Here is an 18,766-nt window from a genome sequence, read left to right on the forward strand (position 1 = left end):
CTGTCGGCGTCGTCCGCTCTGCTGGAGGAAGTTTGTGGGCCGCCAACGGCGTGCCCATATTATCGTGGTTTGTTTCAGCCCGAAGTTTTGCGTATAGACACGCCATGTTTTCGACACATGTGGAGTAAGGGCAAAATTCGACTCGACACGGTAGCTTATGGCGGCGGCGACCGCCGCATTTTGATCGGGACGAAATTAAAAAGACGCTTGTGTACCTTTATTTAGGTGCACGTTACAGGACCCCACGTGATCAAAATTAATTCTGAGTCCCCTACTACGGCGTGCCTCATAACCAGATGGTGGTTATGGCACGCAAACTCCCGAAATGTAATTTCTTGAACTCCTAATGAACCCGAAATAGTGCTTGCTCGGTGCAGGTAAATAAAGAAGCAGTGGGCGTATAATTCAGAGATATCTGTTCAGTGTCGCGAAGATGCTTCTGTCTGTGCTTCTTAAGAAAGTGCTGGACTGATCAGTGCCATGAAAAACGAGCTGAAAGCCTAGCGATGGTATTTCAGAACGTGATTAAAACCGTTAGTTTACGATAAATTATCGCACAGCGCTCGCAAGAAATATACTCCGTGATGAAGGTCACAACATCTATCCTCGCTTCTAATCATCTACCTTGTTGTAGTGCCGCATTCTGTGCAAATGCCTTTGTGTTTCTTTCTCATAACATTTCTCTTTATTCCCTCATGCGCGCCACATGATTGCAAAACTATGATTTCAGGCTAACAGGTTGCAGACTATTATTGGCAACACAACTCAATCACAACAAACATCCAGCTAGATGACAGTAATCTACGCTTGTCGTCATGTCGCCAATTTATCCTCACGAAAGATCTTTAGCGAGATCACGACATATGTTTGTATCCCCATGCTGCAGGTCAGCACACATCATTACTGCCCAATACGTGCTTCGCTGAAGACTTGGCAGACTTAGCTGCGCTAAAATTATGCGTGCCATATCTCCTGGTATTACCACGTCGCCTGCGTACACTGAGTAGAATCAGAGATGCTCCGTATTACAAGCGTCCCTTTATCATTGCGTGTGTCGCATACTTTTGTGGCACCTTCCAGTCGAGGCATTCAGAAAAATTCGCCCAGGTTGCACTAAATCTCAGGCACTTCGCGTGAGCTGTTCAGGCCGCCATTTTCTCGGGCGAGTCCACCGATCAGGGCCCAGTAACGTGTGTTTTGTGTCAAAGAATCCGCGATTAAGTACTGATACTTTCTCTTTAAGAACTCCTTTCTTTCTCGACGTCCGTCAATTGTCTTATTGCACGAAGTGTCTGCAAGCTTTCTTAAAGAAAACAAAAATCGAGAGAAAGAATACAATATATACGCCGAGTTGGCAGGCGAAAGGCTTGGGCAGTTCACACCTGGTGGCGAGATGCGCAAGCTTAGGTGGAAGCCGGACGCCCGTCCAGACGGCCGCATTGCAGCGGCATTGGGCGTAAAGTGAATCCTCTCGTGGACGCCTCAATTGTGGGAGGGTGTCACGTCGTCCACCACTGGATACGTGCCTGACGCCGTATGCCGTGGCAGGCACCCTGTGCCCAGCGCTGCGCGTTTCTTTCTTGTTACCCTTTCTCTTCCACTCTCTCGGGAAGCGATGCGCGAATCTTCTCCGGAGTCTGCTCCATCCTTGGTCCGAATTAAAACTGGCCAACCCCAACCACGGACAGCCAAAGAAGAAAGGAGAGACAGTGAGTGTTATTAGATTCGTCGGACGGTCCTACCGCTGTCGACCAGATGTAGGAGTCGTCGGACTATCTCGCCGCTGCCACCATTTGAAGGAGATGAAGGTCGTAGACAGGAACTCGGTGAACAGGATTTATTTACATATTAACAGTTTAAGCAAGATACATTGGCAGACTAGCGCGCCTCCCATATCGAGCCCGCAAAACTAACATACAGCAAACAGTTTACGAGCACACAGCTCGCTAGTACATTTCTAGTATGACAGAGCACTCAGCTCCCGACAACGAGCACGACACGAGCACACCCTAGCAGCCGACAAACGCTGCTTATAAGCTCTCCGCTTGACGTCATAGTTCGACGTCATCGTTCGGCGGGGACGGAGCAGGAATGGTCGGGAAGGTTCGTCCAAGCATTGTAAACTTGCCGCCGCCCCGCACTAAGGCTCCGGAGTCAACGACCGAGGGCTTCGTAGAACTGTGCTCCGTCTCGGGTGGTGCGGCCAAGTACCAATTTCCTGAGTTGATCGCGCGCCACGTGGCCGCCGGCCATCCGCAGTTCTCGGAATGGATCCCTGTCTGGCGGGCTTGGAACACGTGCAGCGGGCTGAAAGCTGGCCCGTACGGCCATTCTTAACAGTGTGAAGCCGTATCGCTACAGAAATCTGGAGAAACTGGATAGCAGAGCTCTGGGCTGCTGCGATCACCTCTACAGCGTAGAAGGAGAATGTGGGAAGGTGACCTAGATGGGGCGGTGGAGGCGCGATTCAATAAATGCATGACGTAGGAGAGACACTGTGTACAGCCGGGCGTAACTGAAAAGCTATCAAAACGTTGGTCGGGTGACAGGTCGCATTATCTGCGTGATTTATACATCTTCGACGAAGCCATTGTTTCGGAGCAAGTTGAGCAACGAAATCCCGCATCGAGCAGCCAGTTCAAGCACACTTAAGTGCGGCGGCGTCCTCACAAGGTCAATGCGTTTAGGCAGTTGAGAGAAATGACGCTGCGCTGATCACGTCTCACACCTCCACGTGCGGATGTCGGTACGCCGACACGTTCGCGCGAAAACTTAAATTGGCCAATATTTATTTGTCATGTACGTTCGCTGCAACATTTGGAAAACGCGCGCTGTGAAGCAGGCATTACATTGGGGCTCCAGGCGCTGCTAGATCTAGAAAGCTATTAAAGCGAAGATTTTAAACGAATAAAAAGAAAGAGATGCGATTTCAGAGCATCCGAGAGAAGGCTTAGGTAAGACAAGAAGCTCGAAATGTACGCGGCATTGAACCGAAACTTGTCGCAGGGAAAACCCGCGCTGAAGACGCATGCGCAACAAAAAGGGAGGAAGTAAACCCGAATAAAGTCAATAAAGCAAGGACAGCACAACTGAACGCCTTGGACATCGGCCATTTGTAGGCGTAAGCTGCTGAAGCTTCGGCGTGTAGAAACTTGCGCAATGTCAAAAAAACGTTTCTCTGTGTTGTCTTTGTTGTATGCGTCCTCCATTCCGGATATTATTATTTCTTTAATGCCTTGTCCCTTGGCGACCGGCAATTAAGGAACCGTCGGCATTGTTTGCCGCGTCCAGTTGCACACTTTTGTTTTGTGCCCCTGTTTGAAGTCAGCTCTCTGTCTCCCCTCCTCCTCATCCTTGGCTTGAGTGTTGACCTTTGATGCCCGCGGGCATAATATTTCATTTTTATCTTCCTAGATTTTATAGGCCAGTTAGCAGCCGAAGTCACTCTGTGTGTTTGCACAGAGCACTCAGTCTGTGTACCTTACTTAAGAAGCCCTGAATGTTTCCGGTATAAAGCTAGATTCATGTTATTAGCGTTGCCTCAAGAGTACCGCTCCTTGCTCTTTTGTTTGTAGTGTTCATTAATCGTAGTTTTATAAGGTTGCTGGGGAAACAAGTTGGCCGAATCCAAAGATGGCGCACACCACTGAATTCTTAAAAAGAATGGTTAATGCAACAGATAAGCTCAATTGAATATTTCTCTGAAAACACGGTTAAAACGGAGCGCGACTGCGACGACACAAGAGAAAGCGCAACACATCACCAGCGCTGATTTACAACTGCGTTTTATCGTCAAGGATTCAAGGATAAAATAGCGCAGCAGATTGGATGGAGGGAAAGACGAAGCAACACGAGACTGGGAAACCCTCACTTCGTTTCATCGTCACGCAAGCGTGCATGCAGCCTTCTTTGCACAGATTCTTTTCTTTTGTTTTTTGTTTATGTCACATTGTAGGAGTCACTGTCTCAATGATATCAGCGCATTATGTTCAGTTGCACATTCGACCGAAAGATTAATGATAGGAAAGTCGTGCATTTTTCATGCGCTCTTTCTTTTTTTTTTTCGGTAACATCTGGTAGACAGCTGATCGAACATTTCTGTCAAGTCATACTACAGCGTCAAGAGACCACCGCCTCCCAAGATTGACTATTACTTTTTGCGTCGAAACTACGAAACCTGCACTTGTCACAACGTAGCTTTTGTATTTCGGCCGCCTTTTACACAATAGGCTCCGGATTAATGAAGCGCGCCTAAAAGGAAACGCCGGATAAACGGAACAACGGTACAAGCTTTGGTTGGCCGCCCATAGGCACAATGTGAGCCTATTTGGGTTACAGAGAGCCCATACTTTCCTGAAGTCCGGTTAAACGGAACTGCCACCTGCCTCACCGGCTTATAGAACAGGAAACGTCCGACAAAGATGTCATATGGTTATGTTACAAATAATGAAGAAAATCCAATCCATCAGGCAGTAGTTGTGAACGTAATCCAAATTAAAGATGTCAAAGTTGCAGGGGTGCTTCCATCGTGAGGATTTCACTAGGCAAATAATAATCCCTGAAAGGGTAGAGAGCACTATGGAGTAAGTATAGGATCTTGCACTCCGGCTGCAACTGTACTGCTTCGTCCACACAGCCAGGAATCAGAGGCCTCGGATAACGCTCTCGTTACCTGCCATGAGGACGCAGTTGAAAATATCTTCGCTAAAGTTGGTGGCAAAGACTACAATTCTAATGACGAAGACTTTATTGTTCGAGTGCGTGTTACTGTTTCGGACCAGACGGCAACAGATGCACTTGAAATTCTGCAGCTCTATCTTGAAGCCAGAACTGCTCAGAGTTATCTGTAATTCTTTTCCGCATAAACACAACCTTGCGCAAGAAAAGCCAGACTATTAGAGGCAGAACGCAATAAAATCTTCTTTGCGCCATAGTAATATCAAAACACTCGGTCACTTTTCGAATAAAACGATTCTCTGTGATTTCGCGTATTTCTCTTAATTAAATGAAACTTCGGATAAACGGAGCACGTGTTCTTTTTTTTTTTCCTTGGAGGTTCGCTTAAGCAGCCTACTCTATTTCCTGTTCTCATATTTCATTAGCGCAGTGTAAAACACGAGCCCCGGGAAATATGCAGCGACAGCTGCCTATTTCCGAAATTATATTTTCGTTATATTTCTTTCTGACGCTCACCACATCGCCTCCTCGCCCCCCTCCCCACCCCCAGTTCACTATTGAAGAAAATGGCCAAGTACAAGTGTGCCGCCACTGCTGCAGCAGCTTCCATACGCCGTGGGAGGAAGCATTACAGTCGCAAGGAAGTAAAGAATGCGCCTTCGAATTTGCAACCTTCGCCTGCATCGGTGTCTACTCCGCGAGAAGATAGCACAAAGGCTGAAGACACTACTCTAAAAGCTCAGCCTCGTGTAAATAGCACCAGACTGACCTTCGTTACACTCTAGGAACTGCACCTTCGAACTTCAGTCCGAGTGACAGCAATACAGTGAGAGCGCAGTGTCAATGTCATGGCGATGCTGGAGCAAATGGCAAGAGCCTTGCAGCAGCTACTGCCGGTTTAAACGCGTCTGTCGCTGAGAGAGCGGTGCAAGTCATGCATGATTTGGTGAAAATGCTGGCTGCTCTCGGTGAGCCTAAAGCATTATTACCGCATGGGCCTGACATCCTGGACTTCTTTCATCATTACATTCACCCGTCACCATCACCTACCTCTTCTGTCCCTATCTGTCTTATTGTCCAATTCCCTCCGTGTGGAGTAGCAAGCGAGAAGCATGTCCTTCACGCTGACCTCTCCACCTTTCCAACATTAGGCTCTCGCTCTCTCTCTCTCTCTCTCTCTCTCGTCATCCGATAATGCGGTCTTAAAGTAAGACATCTCGCCATGTAGTATTTCTGACTGAAAGAATTACTGAATGAAGCTTCAGTTAAATATTTGGAGTCATTTCAAATTTTACTAAGGGGTCATCTTGGTCTGGACGCTTTACGACGACGAAATAATTGCAGGGTTAGCGCAGCGAAACGTAAGATGGCGGATGTTCTTTAAAAAAAATTATGGGGTTTTACGTGTCAAAACAACGACCTGATAATGAGGCACGCCGTAGCGGGGGACTCCGGAAACATGCACCTAAATCTAAGTACACGAGTGTTTTCGCAGTACGCCCCCATCGAAATGCGGTCGCCGTGGCCGGGATTTGATCCCGCGACCTTGTGCTTAGCATCCGAACACCACAGCCACTAAGCAAGCACGGCGGGTGCGGACTTTTTTTTAAATTATTATTATTATTTTATTTCTTTATGCCTCCATGCTGCAGCCTTATTATGAAAGCATCTTTCTGTAAAAAAAAGGAGAAAGAAAAGCGCTATGTGGACTCCTCTCCACCCGTCAAGCCCCATGTTTCTTTGCACCCGTCACTTTTGGCAGCACATTGAATTGGCACGTGTCTATCTTTCACTAATAAGAACTGAATTTTTGATCACGGCTGACAAAAAAAGAACTCCTTTAGGACAAGAATGTTCTTGTTCTTTCTTTAATTAACCTTTATGTACCTGCAGAACACCGACAGCCGCATCATAATTGGCAGCTTCTCCAGGCACATGGCGCGCAAAATATTCTGCGAGGTAAGTACATTTTCTCCAAGAAGTTCGCATGCACGAAAACTGCTCACAGCCTAGTGATGTCGATATCGATCAACACTATCACGCTACTCCAGTTTTCTCGCATCGCAAACTTACCCGCATTTTCATGGTTATTTTTATTACGATAGCAATTATATGGATACTCCAGGTGCATTCCGGCCGTCGCCGTCGCCGTGATGTTCCGCATAAAGTCCAAGGGCAATAATATTGTCGCCGCGCACCGTATGATGTATGTGCGAGTGAAAGCGTACGACGGTGAGCCGATGATGGCGGCTCGATCTCTGCGCGCAAGGGAGGAAAGAAGGGAGGAAGCGCGCGGTCTTCCGTCGCGCGCAGGGTACCGGAGCAAGAAGAAGGAGGCGGTGGGTGGGAGCGTTTTAGTCCGGCTGCTGCTGCGTATGGCGCGGCCGTGCGGGCCCTATCTTGAAAGCGATCTGCGGTGAGTACAGAGTCGAGCTGCACCGGGGGCTCATAACTTCGTGTGCGCTGTGTTCTCGCCGATTAGTTCGCGCTGAAGCGAGAGGCAGCACGTAGGTCAATTCGCTCCTGTTGCTACCGCTCTCCCTCACGCCAGCGTTTTGACAGTGAGTATCCGCGTTCATCGAGTGAGATATGTTGATGCTTGCCAGTGCGCGCGTGACACCGTGCTTGTTAATTTATTTAGTAAGCGAATGTTTACGAGGCCGATAAAGCTGCTATTCTTACTTCATATAGCTGTCTACTAATTTGCTATCGCAATCGATGCTTCGCTTTCGGGCAAAACTGCGGCTTTTTTTATCAGGCAACTGCATTTGCGCTGACTGCACAAGCTTCACAAATATAAATTGCTAGCTCGGTGGAATTCGTATCTTATACCAAAATAACAATAAGGGAACTAAAAGAGTGCAGGCAGAAATCTTAATACCAACTGATTTAATTTACGTCCGGGACCTAATTCCGGTTAGGGACTGTTTGAATAACAGAAAATCGGTTGATGCTTACTGTGGATTTACGCACATTGTTCCCTCGTATGAAATGACGATGAGTGAAGGACTGGCGCATTACTGCGTGATTACACCAAAAGAACGCTTTTGTTAGTCATCCAAGGGAAATATGAGAACAGTGACATATAGTAAAACACTTCGTTGCTGGAATTACTGAAATCCTTTACATTCGTTTTGTATAGAATATCTTAAATAACGTTTTTGGGGCGAGATAATTGTGTGTGCGAACGTCGCACTTACGTTTTACATATACAGATCGGTGAGGCTAAGATTTTTACCGCTGCGACAGCCCCATGTGGTGGGATGTTTCGACCGTTTTTGTTCCTGGGCTTTTTCATCTAATGCTGCTTGCGTTCACGGGAGGGAGATCGTCAGCAATATCTCACTGTGCTGCTTCGGCCTTTATCGCATCCGGTAGACAGTGCAAGCGTGAACCTTCTCGGCAGTGCTTCGATGTCAGTGTACAAAACTTATAGCGCACGTTTATTCACCGCCATCGTGGCTTCCGTGCGTGTGCGTGCGTGCGTGTCCCTGTGCGTACCTGCGTGCGTGCTCGCGCACGCCCACGTGAACGAGTCACTCGTGTCCTCCACTGCAGGTGTACAAACAGGGCATGTACGGCTCCGACTTCCAGTGGATCGTGCAGGGGGGTCTCGGCGAGTGGTGGCTCGACCCGTCGGGCACGGACTGCTCGGCCGCGCAGCTTCGCGCCGCTGCCGACAACGTCATCACGGTGGCCGCTTACACGGGGCGCCTGCCCAGCCGCGCAAGCGTCTCCGGCCTGGTGCGTACACGCCGGTGTGCGGAGCTCCGGCGCGAAATCGGGGCCAGTTAGACGCAGCTCCTTTCTTACAAAGAATCCAAGCAATCTATAGCAACTCGTACGCTGCTTCCAGTTTATGTGCCAGATCTTGCAAAAGTTGAAGATTCTTTAAAGCGCCGCCCTACACTAATAGCTTATTGCGAATACTGATCGGTCACTGAGGTCTGTAGAGGTTGGTTTGTGACCTTGAGGCATTGCTCCTTATCATGGAGCTGCACAGCATGGGGAACATACGTCAAGTCCGTGCAGATATAAGATAATTATTTACTGTAGTCACCTCACTTGAATGGTAACGTCCGTGCAGATTATAAATGAACACTTCGTTGTGGTTGCCGCACGTCGTTCTGTTGATAAAGCATAAGAGTGGTCTATGTAGGTACATACGACCACTGCTGGGTTCCGCCGGACGTTGAGGAGTTGATGACTTCGTAGCCATATAGTGTAATCGAACTTGATAGATTAGGTTGAAGGCCGATTTGTGAAAACGTACCGGCGTAAGGATGAAATACGAGACACGATGCCTCTAGCATTCACTTTCACATCGCCAGACTTCTGACTTCAGTCCCAAATGATGACGGCGGGCGATCCATGATGCTTACTAAAGGTGTACAGACTCTGTAGAATTTCTGAAAAATCATTTTTGGCAGATAGCACAATTGTAATCCTTGAACTGAGTTACTCTGAGAGACAGACGTTACTCTCACGAAAAATCAAAATGCGCAATTTACCATGAATTCTCCTTTTACGTGTATTTAGATAGGATCACCCGAGCTAAAGCTTCCTCTGCTCCTATCTAAATACATGTAAAAGGAGAATTCGTTTTTTTCGGCAACCACTGCATAAAATTTGACGAGGTTTGTTACATTTAAAAGAAGGACTTGAAATCTATGACTGTTGGTTTCGAATTTTTTAGTTAAGTTGTAAATGTTTTATTAAAAATTGGCAAAAATAAAAAAATTGTATGAAAACGAGACTATCAAGTTTGCAACTCTGTAACTCAGCAATGAAAACTTGTATCACAATTCTGTGAATTGCATATAATAGTACATCTAAAGCGTACAAAATGGATATGTTACACATAAATTCTAAAAAATTTAGTAATATGGAAATAAAGCTTTTGCAGAACCCTTGTACACAACGCTACAAGTTCACGTAAGCTATAAATTGACGTATCGAATTTGTCCGCTTTGAATGATCTAATGGATGCCGTTTAGAGAACCGCGATACTTGTTCTTGATGCAGAGCTATTCATTTGTAAACTTAGTGCTTCTATTTTTTTCAACCTTTTGAGTTTTTGAAAGTTTCTTTAACAAAATTCAGGCCCTAAGTAGAAATTCCACTTCCAATGGTCACTATAATTTACCTTGCTCTCTCAAATGCAATGTTTCATTAAAATTGGTCCAGGGATTATCTCTGAAAAGCGTTTTTGCGCTTTACATGTATTTGAATAGGCCGTGTCGGAGTTGGGCCCGAGCTAAAGCTTCCTATTAAGAAGTTGTCATTGTTATCTCTGGATTGTTCTTGTGTTTTGCAAGTCCTTTTGCGTAATACTGTCGTGTACACTTCTTTAGGAAGTTATTCAGAATGTTACAATATTTTTTACCACGTGCCGCTAAGTGCACATTAAAAGGTTTCTTTTTAGTCCTTCTTTATAGACTTTCTTTTTTTTCTCATACTAGTTAGCAAACCTTTAATTACCCAAGGATAACTGGGAAACTTAATATGTCTTCTGCATCAGACGGTAGCAGTGTTAGCACGAACGGCTTCTAGAAAGAGGGAACAAAAATTTCCAAGAGCTTGTTCAGGATCATGCAAGGAGTTAATTACAGACCAATCAGTATCTACTATAGTGCTATATCCGTCAAGATTAGATGAAAAGCAGCAAAGGTCGGACGGAGGTATTTCGGCCTCAAAGGTGACAAGTGTTGGGAAATGGTCTGTGATCTGCGTATCTGGCACCAGAGTTTGGAGTTTGCGCGATGTTAGAGCATCGTCAAGAAGCGTGTTGTTACCATGAGTAGAACACCTAGTAGGAGAGATAATTAATTATTCAAGTCAGAAACCAGCAAGACAGTCTGTATAAGCTGTTACATTTCCATTATCGGCGTCGAGTAAATTAATGTTAATATCACCTATAATTAGGACTTGCTAATTTTCAAAAGAAATGTTTTGCAAAACCATGGACATTCACTCACAACATCAGGGACAGATGAAGATGGGGAGCCGTAGACACAACCGAGAATAAAACTGTTACGATTATGAGGATTCGGCTGTAAGTCATTTTAAATCCATACCGATTCACAGTAATTTACGTTATGAAAAAGATCAGGCCTACGCTTATACTTAATACGAGTTGGAACAAATATAGCGAACCACCATGGCGACCCAAAATGCGGTGGCGGTATTCTGCTTTGTGAATTACTGTCCGCATTATCGAGCCACGTTTCCGCAACACAAATAACTGAAAATGATTGCCTAAGTGAGGCAGTGAAGGCTGCAATGGCATTATGTTTCTTGTGCAAACATCGCTCGTTGATAAGAGGAACACAGATATTAGGAGATGTAAGCAATGGTTTGACTTCGGCTGGTCACAGCAAAGACGTGACGAAATGTGTTCGGAGACGAATGTGCAATCAATTCACAGGAGAAGAACTGTAGCAATAAGCTAAGCCTACGTGAAGATTCGAAAAGCAACCTCCGATTCTATTTGGAAGACCCTGCTATCGGTTGATTTATGGGCTTCAATCTGGCAGTTTTCAGTCTATAAAAACTGCCATTTGTTCTCTCTCTCTTTTTTTTTTTTTTTTGTTTTTAGTGCGAGAGCTTTGCTGAACAAGCGCTTGTTGCCGACTGTGGGGTGTTCGTTGATGTAAAGGGATTATCTGTACTACCAGAAAAGGCATATTTGGGAGCATCGCAGACAAGTTTTACGCCCCTTGCGAAGAAATTCATTCTTATTCTCGCGTGAACAAAAACAAACAATGACGTTCTTATGAGCCGTCTTGCTGGTCACGCAAAGCCTCCGTTCAAAGACTTTGCGTAAGCCAGATAATCGCAGCACGTGAGCTTCAACACTGTCCTCAGGAGAAGCACAAACGGCCCAAAAGCAAAGCAGCGTTATGAAGCAACAGAAAGGCCCAAATATTGTTCAATGACGCTCGCTTTTAACCGAGCTTGCGTTTTGTGTATACCTGCGCAGTTCACAACCGCAGATGCTTGAGGAGTTCGCTTTGCCTGGCGTGCCAAAGGCTTGCTTCACTGCCAGGCAAAGCATGCCTTTGTAACACGAGCTAAAGGCGCGTGTCAGAGGGCTTCCCGAGTCTTGCTAATACATTAGAGGCCCTGCTGAATGTGAGCGTTGCCCGCTCGTTTCTGCAGCCTGAGGACCCATCTGGCAACGCTGCTATGTTCATCGGAATATAGCTCGGGTTTCAACAAATGCACTCGCGATCAGAGAAATAAATAGGGGCCGGGAAGGCAGGGAAGTTAACAAAGACTTTGGTCAGTCGGCTGCCCAATCTTTCGAGATTGGGCAGCAGGATCTCGAAGAGTGCACTTACAGAAACTGAGCGCGTGGTCTGCTCCGTTACCTTCACGTTTTGCGCAAGCGCTCGCGTGGACCGATGGCCAGGACGCCGGTTCGAATGAACGGCACTAAAGCCCGAGCGAGTTAGTATGAATTTATCGTGCAAGAAAGAGGGCAAAAAAATTTAACGCATGCACGCTTCCTTCTTGCATGATTTTATTTGTCCTTTAGTTTCTTCAATAAATCAGTCGACGGTGCTTCCACGCCCAAAAATTTTATGATGATGATTATGTTTATTGGCACCTCCTTTGAAAAGAGAGAGGGGGGAATAAATAGTCCCTTAGCGTGCTTGATTTAATCGGATTTTGCTACAGCTATAATTATCTAGCCTTTTGCTTATCTGATATCGACCTTAACTTTCGTATTTGATACTATTACTATACTGTACCACAGCCTACACTTGCAATGACCCCGGTTCTAGTATTCCTTTCCCTACTTTTCTTCCACCAAAACTCTAATCGACTCTAACCTATCTCGACTGCTGCCCGGTTTACCCTTCCATTTTTCTAAGAATCCCAACGCTTCTGGAAGGCGGACACTCCGTTACGGGTCTCGCTGGGTGAATATCTTGGCATTCCATCACGATATGCCGAGTCGTCTGCGGGCTTTTTCTTCCACCACACATGCGCCTCATCCTGTGGCGCATATTTCCTCCGGTATGTTTGCTGTCCTCAGGCACCCAGCGCGGGCGTCAAATAGCAAGACACCGGCCGCCAGCACACCACCTGTCAGCAGCTGTTGCGGAGCAGTCGTGTCGCTCAATGGAGTAGATCTCATAAACGTAAAACCACAGCGCAAAATTACTTCATACCCTCAAATCGCTCCGCTCACGCAATTTGTAATATATTCATCAAGAGCCCAATTTTGCTTCATTCCAGAAACTCTTCTTGGTTCCATGATCATTTTTATATGCCCAGTTATACTGTACAGCTAGGAGGTATGGGAGTTGATATCACGGTAAAGGCGCATTCAAACCGCTACGACACACTCTTGATGCATGGCAAGCTTGGTTTCATTCCGAAGAATGCTGGAGGTTCGAAAGGCAATCATTTAGCAAGTATCTTCAGTGAAGCAGCGTTACCAGGGCATATAGGTCTTGTACAATTGTCGGTCGTCCGAAAAAGAGCTAGCCTCTCTATAATGCGGGAAAGAGCCTCGAACAAAACAACTTTAAAGCGAGATTCGACATCAAAGCGACTCTACTGCATATTGTGTTCACAACAAACATTGTTTCATTCTAAACTTCCCACATGCTGCGTGTATAAGCATGATTAAGACAGTTCCGAAAAGCTCAAGAAACTGTGGCCTCATGATAACTCAAAGAAAGAGGACGCGGATGTCATTTTTCAGCTAAACAGAAGAAAAAAAATGAACAGCCTCCGCAGGACATTGGAAAGAGGGCAGCAGGACGTCGGCCATCATATAGTTCAATAACTATACTGAGAAGAATCATTACTTGGGTCGCTTAGACATCAATGTAGGTGCAACTAAGGAAACATAAGTACTGAACACCGAATATTTTTTTCATAAATTCAATATACCACAGAATGTGTCTTTCTACCAAAATGACATTGGCCGTTATGATAATTCATAGATAAAGAACATGAGCTATCCACAGTAAAGCATTAAAGATACTACACTAAGAACTACCAAGAAATTAATCATTAAAGTTATTTTTCTAGCTAGTAACGAAAAAAACCTGAACTCCGATCAAAGCAGGAGCTTCCCACTCCAGAGCTAAGCACTTTCACAATGCAGTGAAAGCAACGCATGGAGGCCAGCCGTGAACTAACAACGTCAAACGAGTTTTCCGAGAAATAATGGAGTTAAGAAGGCTATTGCCACACAAAAGGCACTTGAGAAGTGCAATGGCTACTAACATGACGAGGAAAATGCTAGAGCAACACGTGGCCGAGCAAGAGGCGATCTAAACCAGATTTGCGGAATTACTGAGCTCCTTCATGTGCCCATGTCTTGACCTCCTCGCGCTGCTTGTCCACCACGAATTCTGGCTAAAGGCCGCGCTTCCTAAGTCCACAGCCTTCGGCCATTTTAATCTCGCCTATACTTAGCTGTGACGCGGCTTGGAGCTGTCCACGCGTGTACACGTATTCGCCGCATCTTCCGTGTGTATCTCTCTTGGTACAGTATTCACCTGTTCCCATCTCTTATTTATTTATTATTTATTTATTTTACAATACTGCCGCTCTCAACCGAGAGCCTAGCAGACGGGCATGAACAATTTCTTTTCCCTACATAAATACACGTGCGAGCTACACAAAGAATGAAAAGACAACGATATTCAACAAAATACAAAATATTTATAACGACATCTTTACGCTAACCGAGCTTTTAAATGATGAACTAAATAATGTCAGTAGTTGGTGCAAAAGAAATAAATTGCTAATTAACCCTCAGAAAACAAAGTTTGTGGTTTTTAGTTCACACAGTAAACCTCGACATAACCTTCTACCACTATACATCGCTTCTCACCCAATATTACCATCTAATGAATGCTCATTTTTAGGTGTTCAATTAGACCCTTTTCTAAAGTTTAATTTGCATGTCAGCTTCATAAAAAAGAAAGCTGCCTATGGTATCAGGGTGCTTTTAAAGGCCAGACAGTACTTTCAAAAGCACACTCTCCTAACATTGTATTATGCCTTCATTTATAGCCATTTAAATTACTGTATCAGTTCTTGGGGTCTTACATATCGCTGTCATATAGCTCCCTTGCAGCACATCCAAAATAACGCTGTCCGTATCATCGCTTCAGCTCCTTATAACGCTCATGTTACCCCCATCTTCACTGAGTTAAGTATCCTCACTATAAATAAAATTATCTGGTACAACCACAGCATCGTCATTTACCGCCTTCTTCAAAACCCACAATTACATTATGTCATTGGCAGGAATAGTCTTGCTAATCCTAACACTACCAGGTTCTCTTTACAAAATAACCTTTTACTTCCAAAATCACGCAGCAACTATGGCAAGCTAACTGTTGGTTTTGCTAGTGTAAAAATGTGGAATAATTTACCTACTCACGTGAAATCCTCACCTACATTATCGTCATACCAACGTTCACTGAGAGCTTATATTAATACCCTGTAAACTGCATCTATTCTTTGAAGTAGGTTTATGTTGCTTATTATGTAATTTCTTTTATGTTGTGATGTGTTGCCATAGGTTTTATTACTTTAACACTGTATAAATTGTGTAATCCATTCTTTGTTTATAACCGCAACTGACGCCTTTTTATTTATGTATTACTATGTAACTAAGAACAAGAGGTCCCGCTGCAGTTTATAACTGTGGGACCTCTTTCTGTATAACTTCTACTGCATATATGTACTACTAATGAATGAAGCAATAAAACTTGAAAACTTGAAGACAGATAAGGTATACAATTGAACACTAAACAACGCAGAATAAAATGAACAACAAACGGGGCATATCATAGACAAAGAAGAAACGTGAAATATTTGGAAACAAACAAGTGTATACAATTTCTTTTTTTCTAAGCACTGTCAGTGTAACATAAAGAGAATAGGGAACAAACATTAGAAGTCGTTAATAATATCTTGTGATGAGCTCCAGCTGTGAAACGAACAGGGATAAAGAGTTGGTCGATGTTAATGACGGGTTAAGCTCATTCCATTCTCTGATTACCCCAGCAAAGAATGAGTACCTGAATGCGTCATTAGAAAAGGAAGACTCGGTTAGCGTATGCTCGTGTTGATGCCGTGTTATTCTAGATTGCGAATATGAAATGTACTGGGTGATATCAATCTTATACTGATGGTGCAGAATTTGAAACAGGAATTTTAGTCGACCTTGTTTTGCTCTCGTCGATATTGTGTTGAGGCCTGAGGAAGCTAAGAGACGTGAAGGTGAGTCCGTAGAACGATATTTGCTATGAATGAACCTTGCGGCTTTTCTTTGTACGGCGTCAGGTTTAGCTATGTTAGTTGCTGTGTAAGGAAACCAAATTGTGTTAGGGTATTCTAAAATTGGTCTCACAAATGTTTTGTAGGCCAGAAGCTTAATGTTCGTTGGAGCGGTCTTTGGGCGTCTTTTTAGATAAAATAGCTTTCGCAGTGCAGTAGTTGTGATATTAGTTATGTGTGTTTCCCAATTGAGGTTTGATATCAGCGTTATCCCTAAATATTTCTGTTGCTCAACCATCGAAAGAGGCGTGCCATTAACGATACAGGTGAAATGAGAGGGTTTTTTTGTTACTGTCATTGCCACTGATTTATTGACGTTAATAGACATTTGCCACTGGGAGCGTGCACTCAGGCATTACAAGTGTAGGACCGGGCGCTGCTATGGTTAGCATGCATGTCTAGCGTGATATATGAGTACATGTTTAACAGCCTGGTAAGTGGCACATGGTTAACATTTCTCTTCCTGGTGCCCATTTGGTGCTGCCGTTGGTGCGCGCATCCCCAGTGTAGCAGAAGTAACCGTTCAGAAGTGCGCTCTCCACGTGCATCTCCACAGTGTCAGCCTCGTTCACACGCCACCGTCTCCCACCGGTTCCTGCTCGCCGTTTAGGGGCAATTTGCGCTCAGACTACGGAACGAGAGCGAGGCATGCCCATCGATCCTGGCCGCGTCGCGGTCAATGCTATACGTGGCTTCAGCAGCAGAGTCCCGACCACCGTGGTCCCAGCCTTGTTTTGTGGCAGGCGCCTCTCACTGCGTGGGGCAGGCGTCCCCATAAAGTGCCTATAAAAGGGGGACGACCGTGCATGCGTGCTAGCACTGACGTGTGTGCGTGCACATGCGGGCGCTTGTATTTGTCCGCGGGGGAAGAGTATAACTGGGAAGGGACGATTAGTGGCAGCAAATTATTCCGCGGGGGGCATCCGTTGTCGCACCGATGCGCGCGGCAGCACTAATTGCGCGCCGTTAATCGGGCAGCAAATGGACGCCTTCCGGCGGGAATTGGACGCTGAACTGGAGTCCGAGCTGCGGTCGGGCCTGGAGCCAGCACTGCCGGCCAGAGCCGCCGGCTACCGAGGCCACGTAGCGCAAGCCTACGACGCCGTGTGGACCGCTGCGCTGGCGCTGCGGTCAGCCGAGCTGCTCTGGAGAAAGGTGAGGAAGCAGTATAGTGGAACCTGCAAGACAGGCGTGACTGGAAACGTGCAAAAACACGAAGCCAGGAAAATAAACGTACAGCAGCGCCACGTACCGTCTCTTACTTCTACGTGTCTTCGTCCTTTAGCACGCTGATAATTATTACTCTTTGCTATAGCACAGCTTTCAGCTTTACTGCATGCAGAGAACGGACATTGTGTTTTTAGAGACTGTTATCGTGTAATGAAGGTGGTTCCGCAAGCCGAGGCAGCCATAAATCAAAGCTTACTACAAAACAGTTGCTATTCTTATCAAACCACTCCAAGCCTCTGCGGAGACTAGAAGGCGTTCTGCTATCATGTTTGTACTGGCCTGCGGCTGAACGTAAGCTTTCTTGTAAACCACCACCTAAATATATTTTCTTCCTTTAATATGTAATATCTACCTTTGTGAACGTTTAAATGTGTCCTAGAACGTGTAAACGTTGTCTCAAAGGCGATAAAGAGCGCGCGCGCGCGCGCGTGTGTGTGTGTGTGTGTGTGTGTGTGTGTGTGTGTGTGTGTGTGTGTGTGTGTGTGTGTGTGTGTGTGTGTGTGTGTGTGTGTGTGTGTGTGTGTGTGTGTGTGTGTGTGTGTGTGTGCGTGTGTGTGTGTGTGTGTGTGTGTGTGTGTGTGTGTGTGTGTGTGTGTGTGTGTGTGTGTGTGTGTGTGTGTGTGTGTTTTATGCCGTTAAAATAATAAAGTCGAGACAATCCAATCACAGTGCCGAAAGCCGAACACCTTCGGTGAGTATCACTGAGAGGAACTGCGTGATCTGGCTGACGTTCATCGCAGGCCGGCTTGAATCTAACCGTGACGGACTTCCGCTACGAGAAGCTTCTGCCGGAGACCGGCGGAGGCGACAGCTACGGCTGGAACGTGACCGCTGAGCCGTTGCCTCCGCCGCAGGAGCGCCGCATGGCCAACTACTTCGACCGAATCATTTCGCGGCTGCATTTCAACGGCATCTCGGTGAGTGTCATTCCTTTGCGCTTGGAGTTCGCTTGGTATCCCCATTCAGGCTCCACGTGCACAATTGTACACTCTAGGGTAAATCCTCAAAATTTGAATTACTAATGAAAGTAACGGCATCTCAAACGTGTTGCACACATCTTAGGATAGTTTTATTTGATCCCATGCAGTAACATTCATGTGCAAGGTGTGCTAGAGCAAGTATACTCGTGGAAAACGTGCTTTTTAATGCCGCCAGTATGTTCTCATGTGTGCTTTCCTTAGATCCTGTTTGTTAATAATGACTTACATCAGACAAATTTCCCAACTGCGTGGCTGTACGTTTTTCACATACACGGCTCGTAAATAGTTTATCGTGTTTCCCTAACTAAAGTACTTTTGAGCGCTAAGCTGTAGAGTCTGCGCAAGTCAATTCAACAAACTCTCTAAAAGTTCCAATTCTTAATCTGTTCAGTTGCTCTGTGTCAATCATCATGCATAAAATGCAAGAACTGCGTTTCAGCTAAACATCAGGCGGAAATCAGTGATGCTGAAAGATTTAATTCTCTCGACCCTGTTGGAGCGCTCGTCACGTTGGCAATTCGTAAATGTGGAACTGTTGTTCCAGCAGAACGTGTTCCAGT

General features: G+C 45.6%; 1 protein-coding gene across 1 annotated transcript in view; it reads left to right on the top strand.

The window, feature by feature from the left end:
* GABA-B-R3 (gamma-aminobutyric acid type B receptor subunit 3) overlaps positions 1 to 18,766 on the top strand; it is a 394,949-nt gene that overhangs the window by 268,213 nt on the left and 107,970 nt on the right. The window contains exons 5-8 of the mRNA XM_050182939.3: positions 6,571 to 6,636; positions 8,236 to 8,421; positions 16,975 to 17,151; positions 17,967 to 18,143. Of these exons, the coding sequence (XP_050038896.3) occupies positions 6,571 to 6,636; positions 8,236 to 8,421; positions 16,975 to 17,151; positions 17,967 to 18,143 (606 nt within the window). The remainder of the gene's footprint in view (positions 1 to 6,570; positions 6,637 to 8,235; positions 8,422 to 16,974; positions 17,152 to 17,966; positions 18,144 to 18,766) is intronic.

The sequence above is a fragment of the Dermacentor andersoni genome, chromosome 4 (genome assembly GCF_023375885.2).
Source record: "Dermacentor andersoni chromosome 4, qqDerAnde1_hic_scaffold, whole genome shotgun sequence".
In the NCBI taxonomy this organism is placed as follows: Eukaryota; Metazoa; Arthropoda; class Arachnida; order Ixodida; family Ixodidae; genus Dermacentor; species Dermacentor andersoni.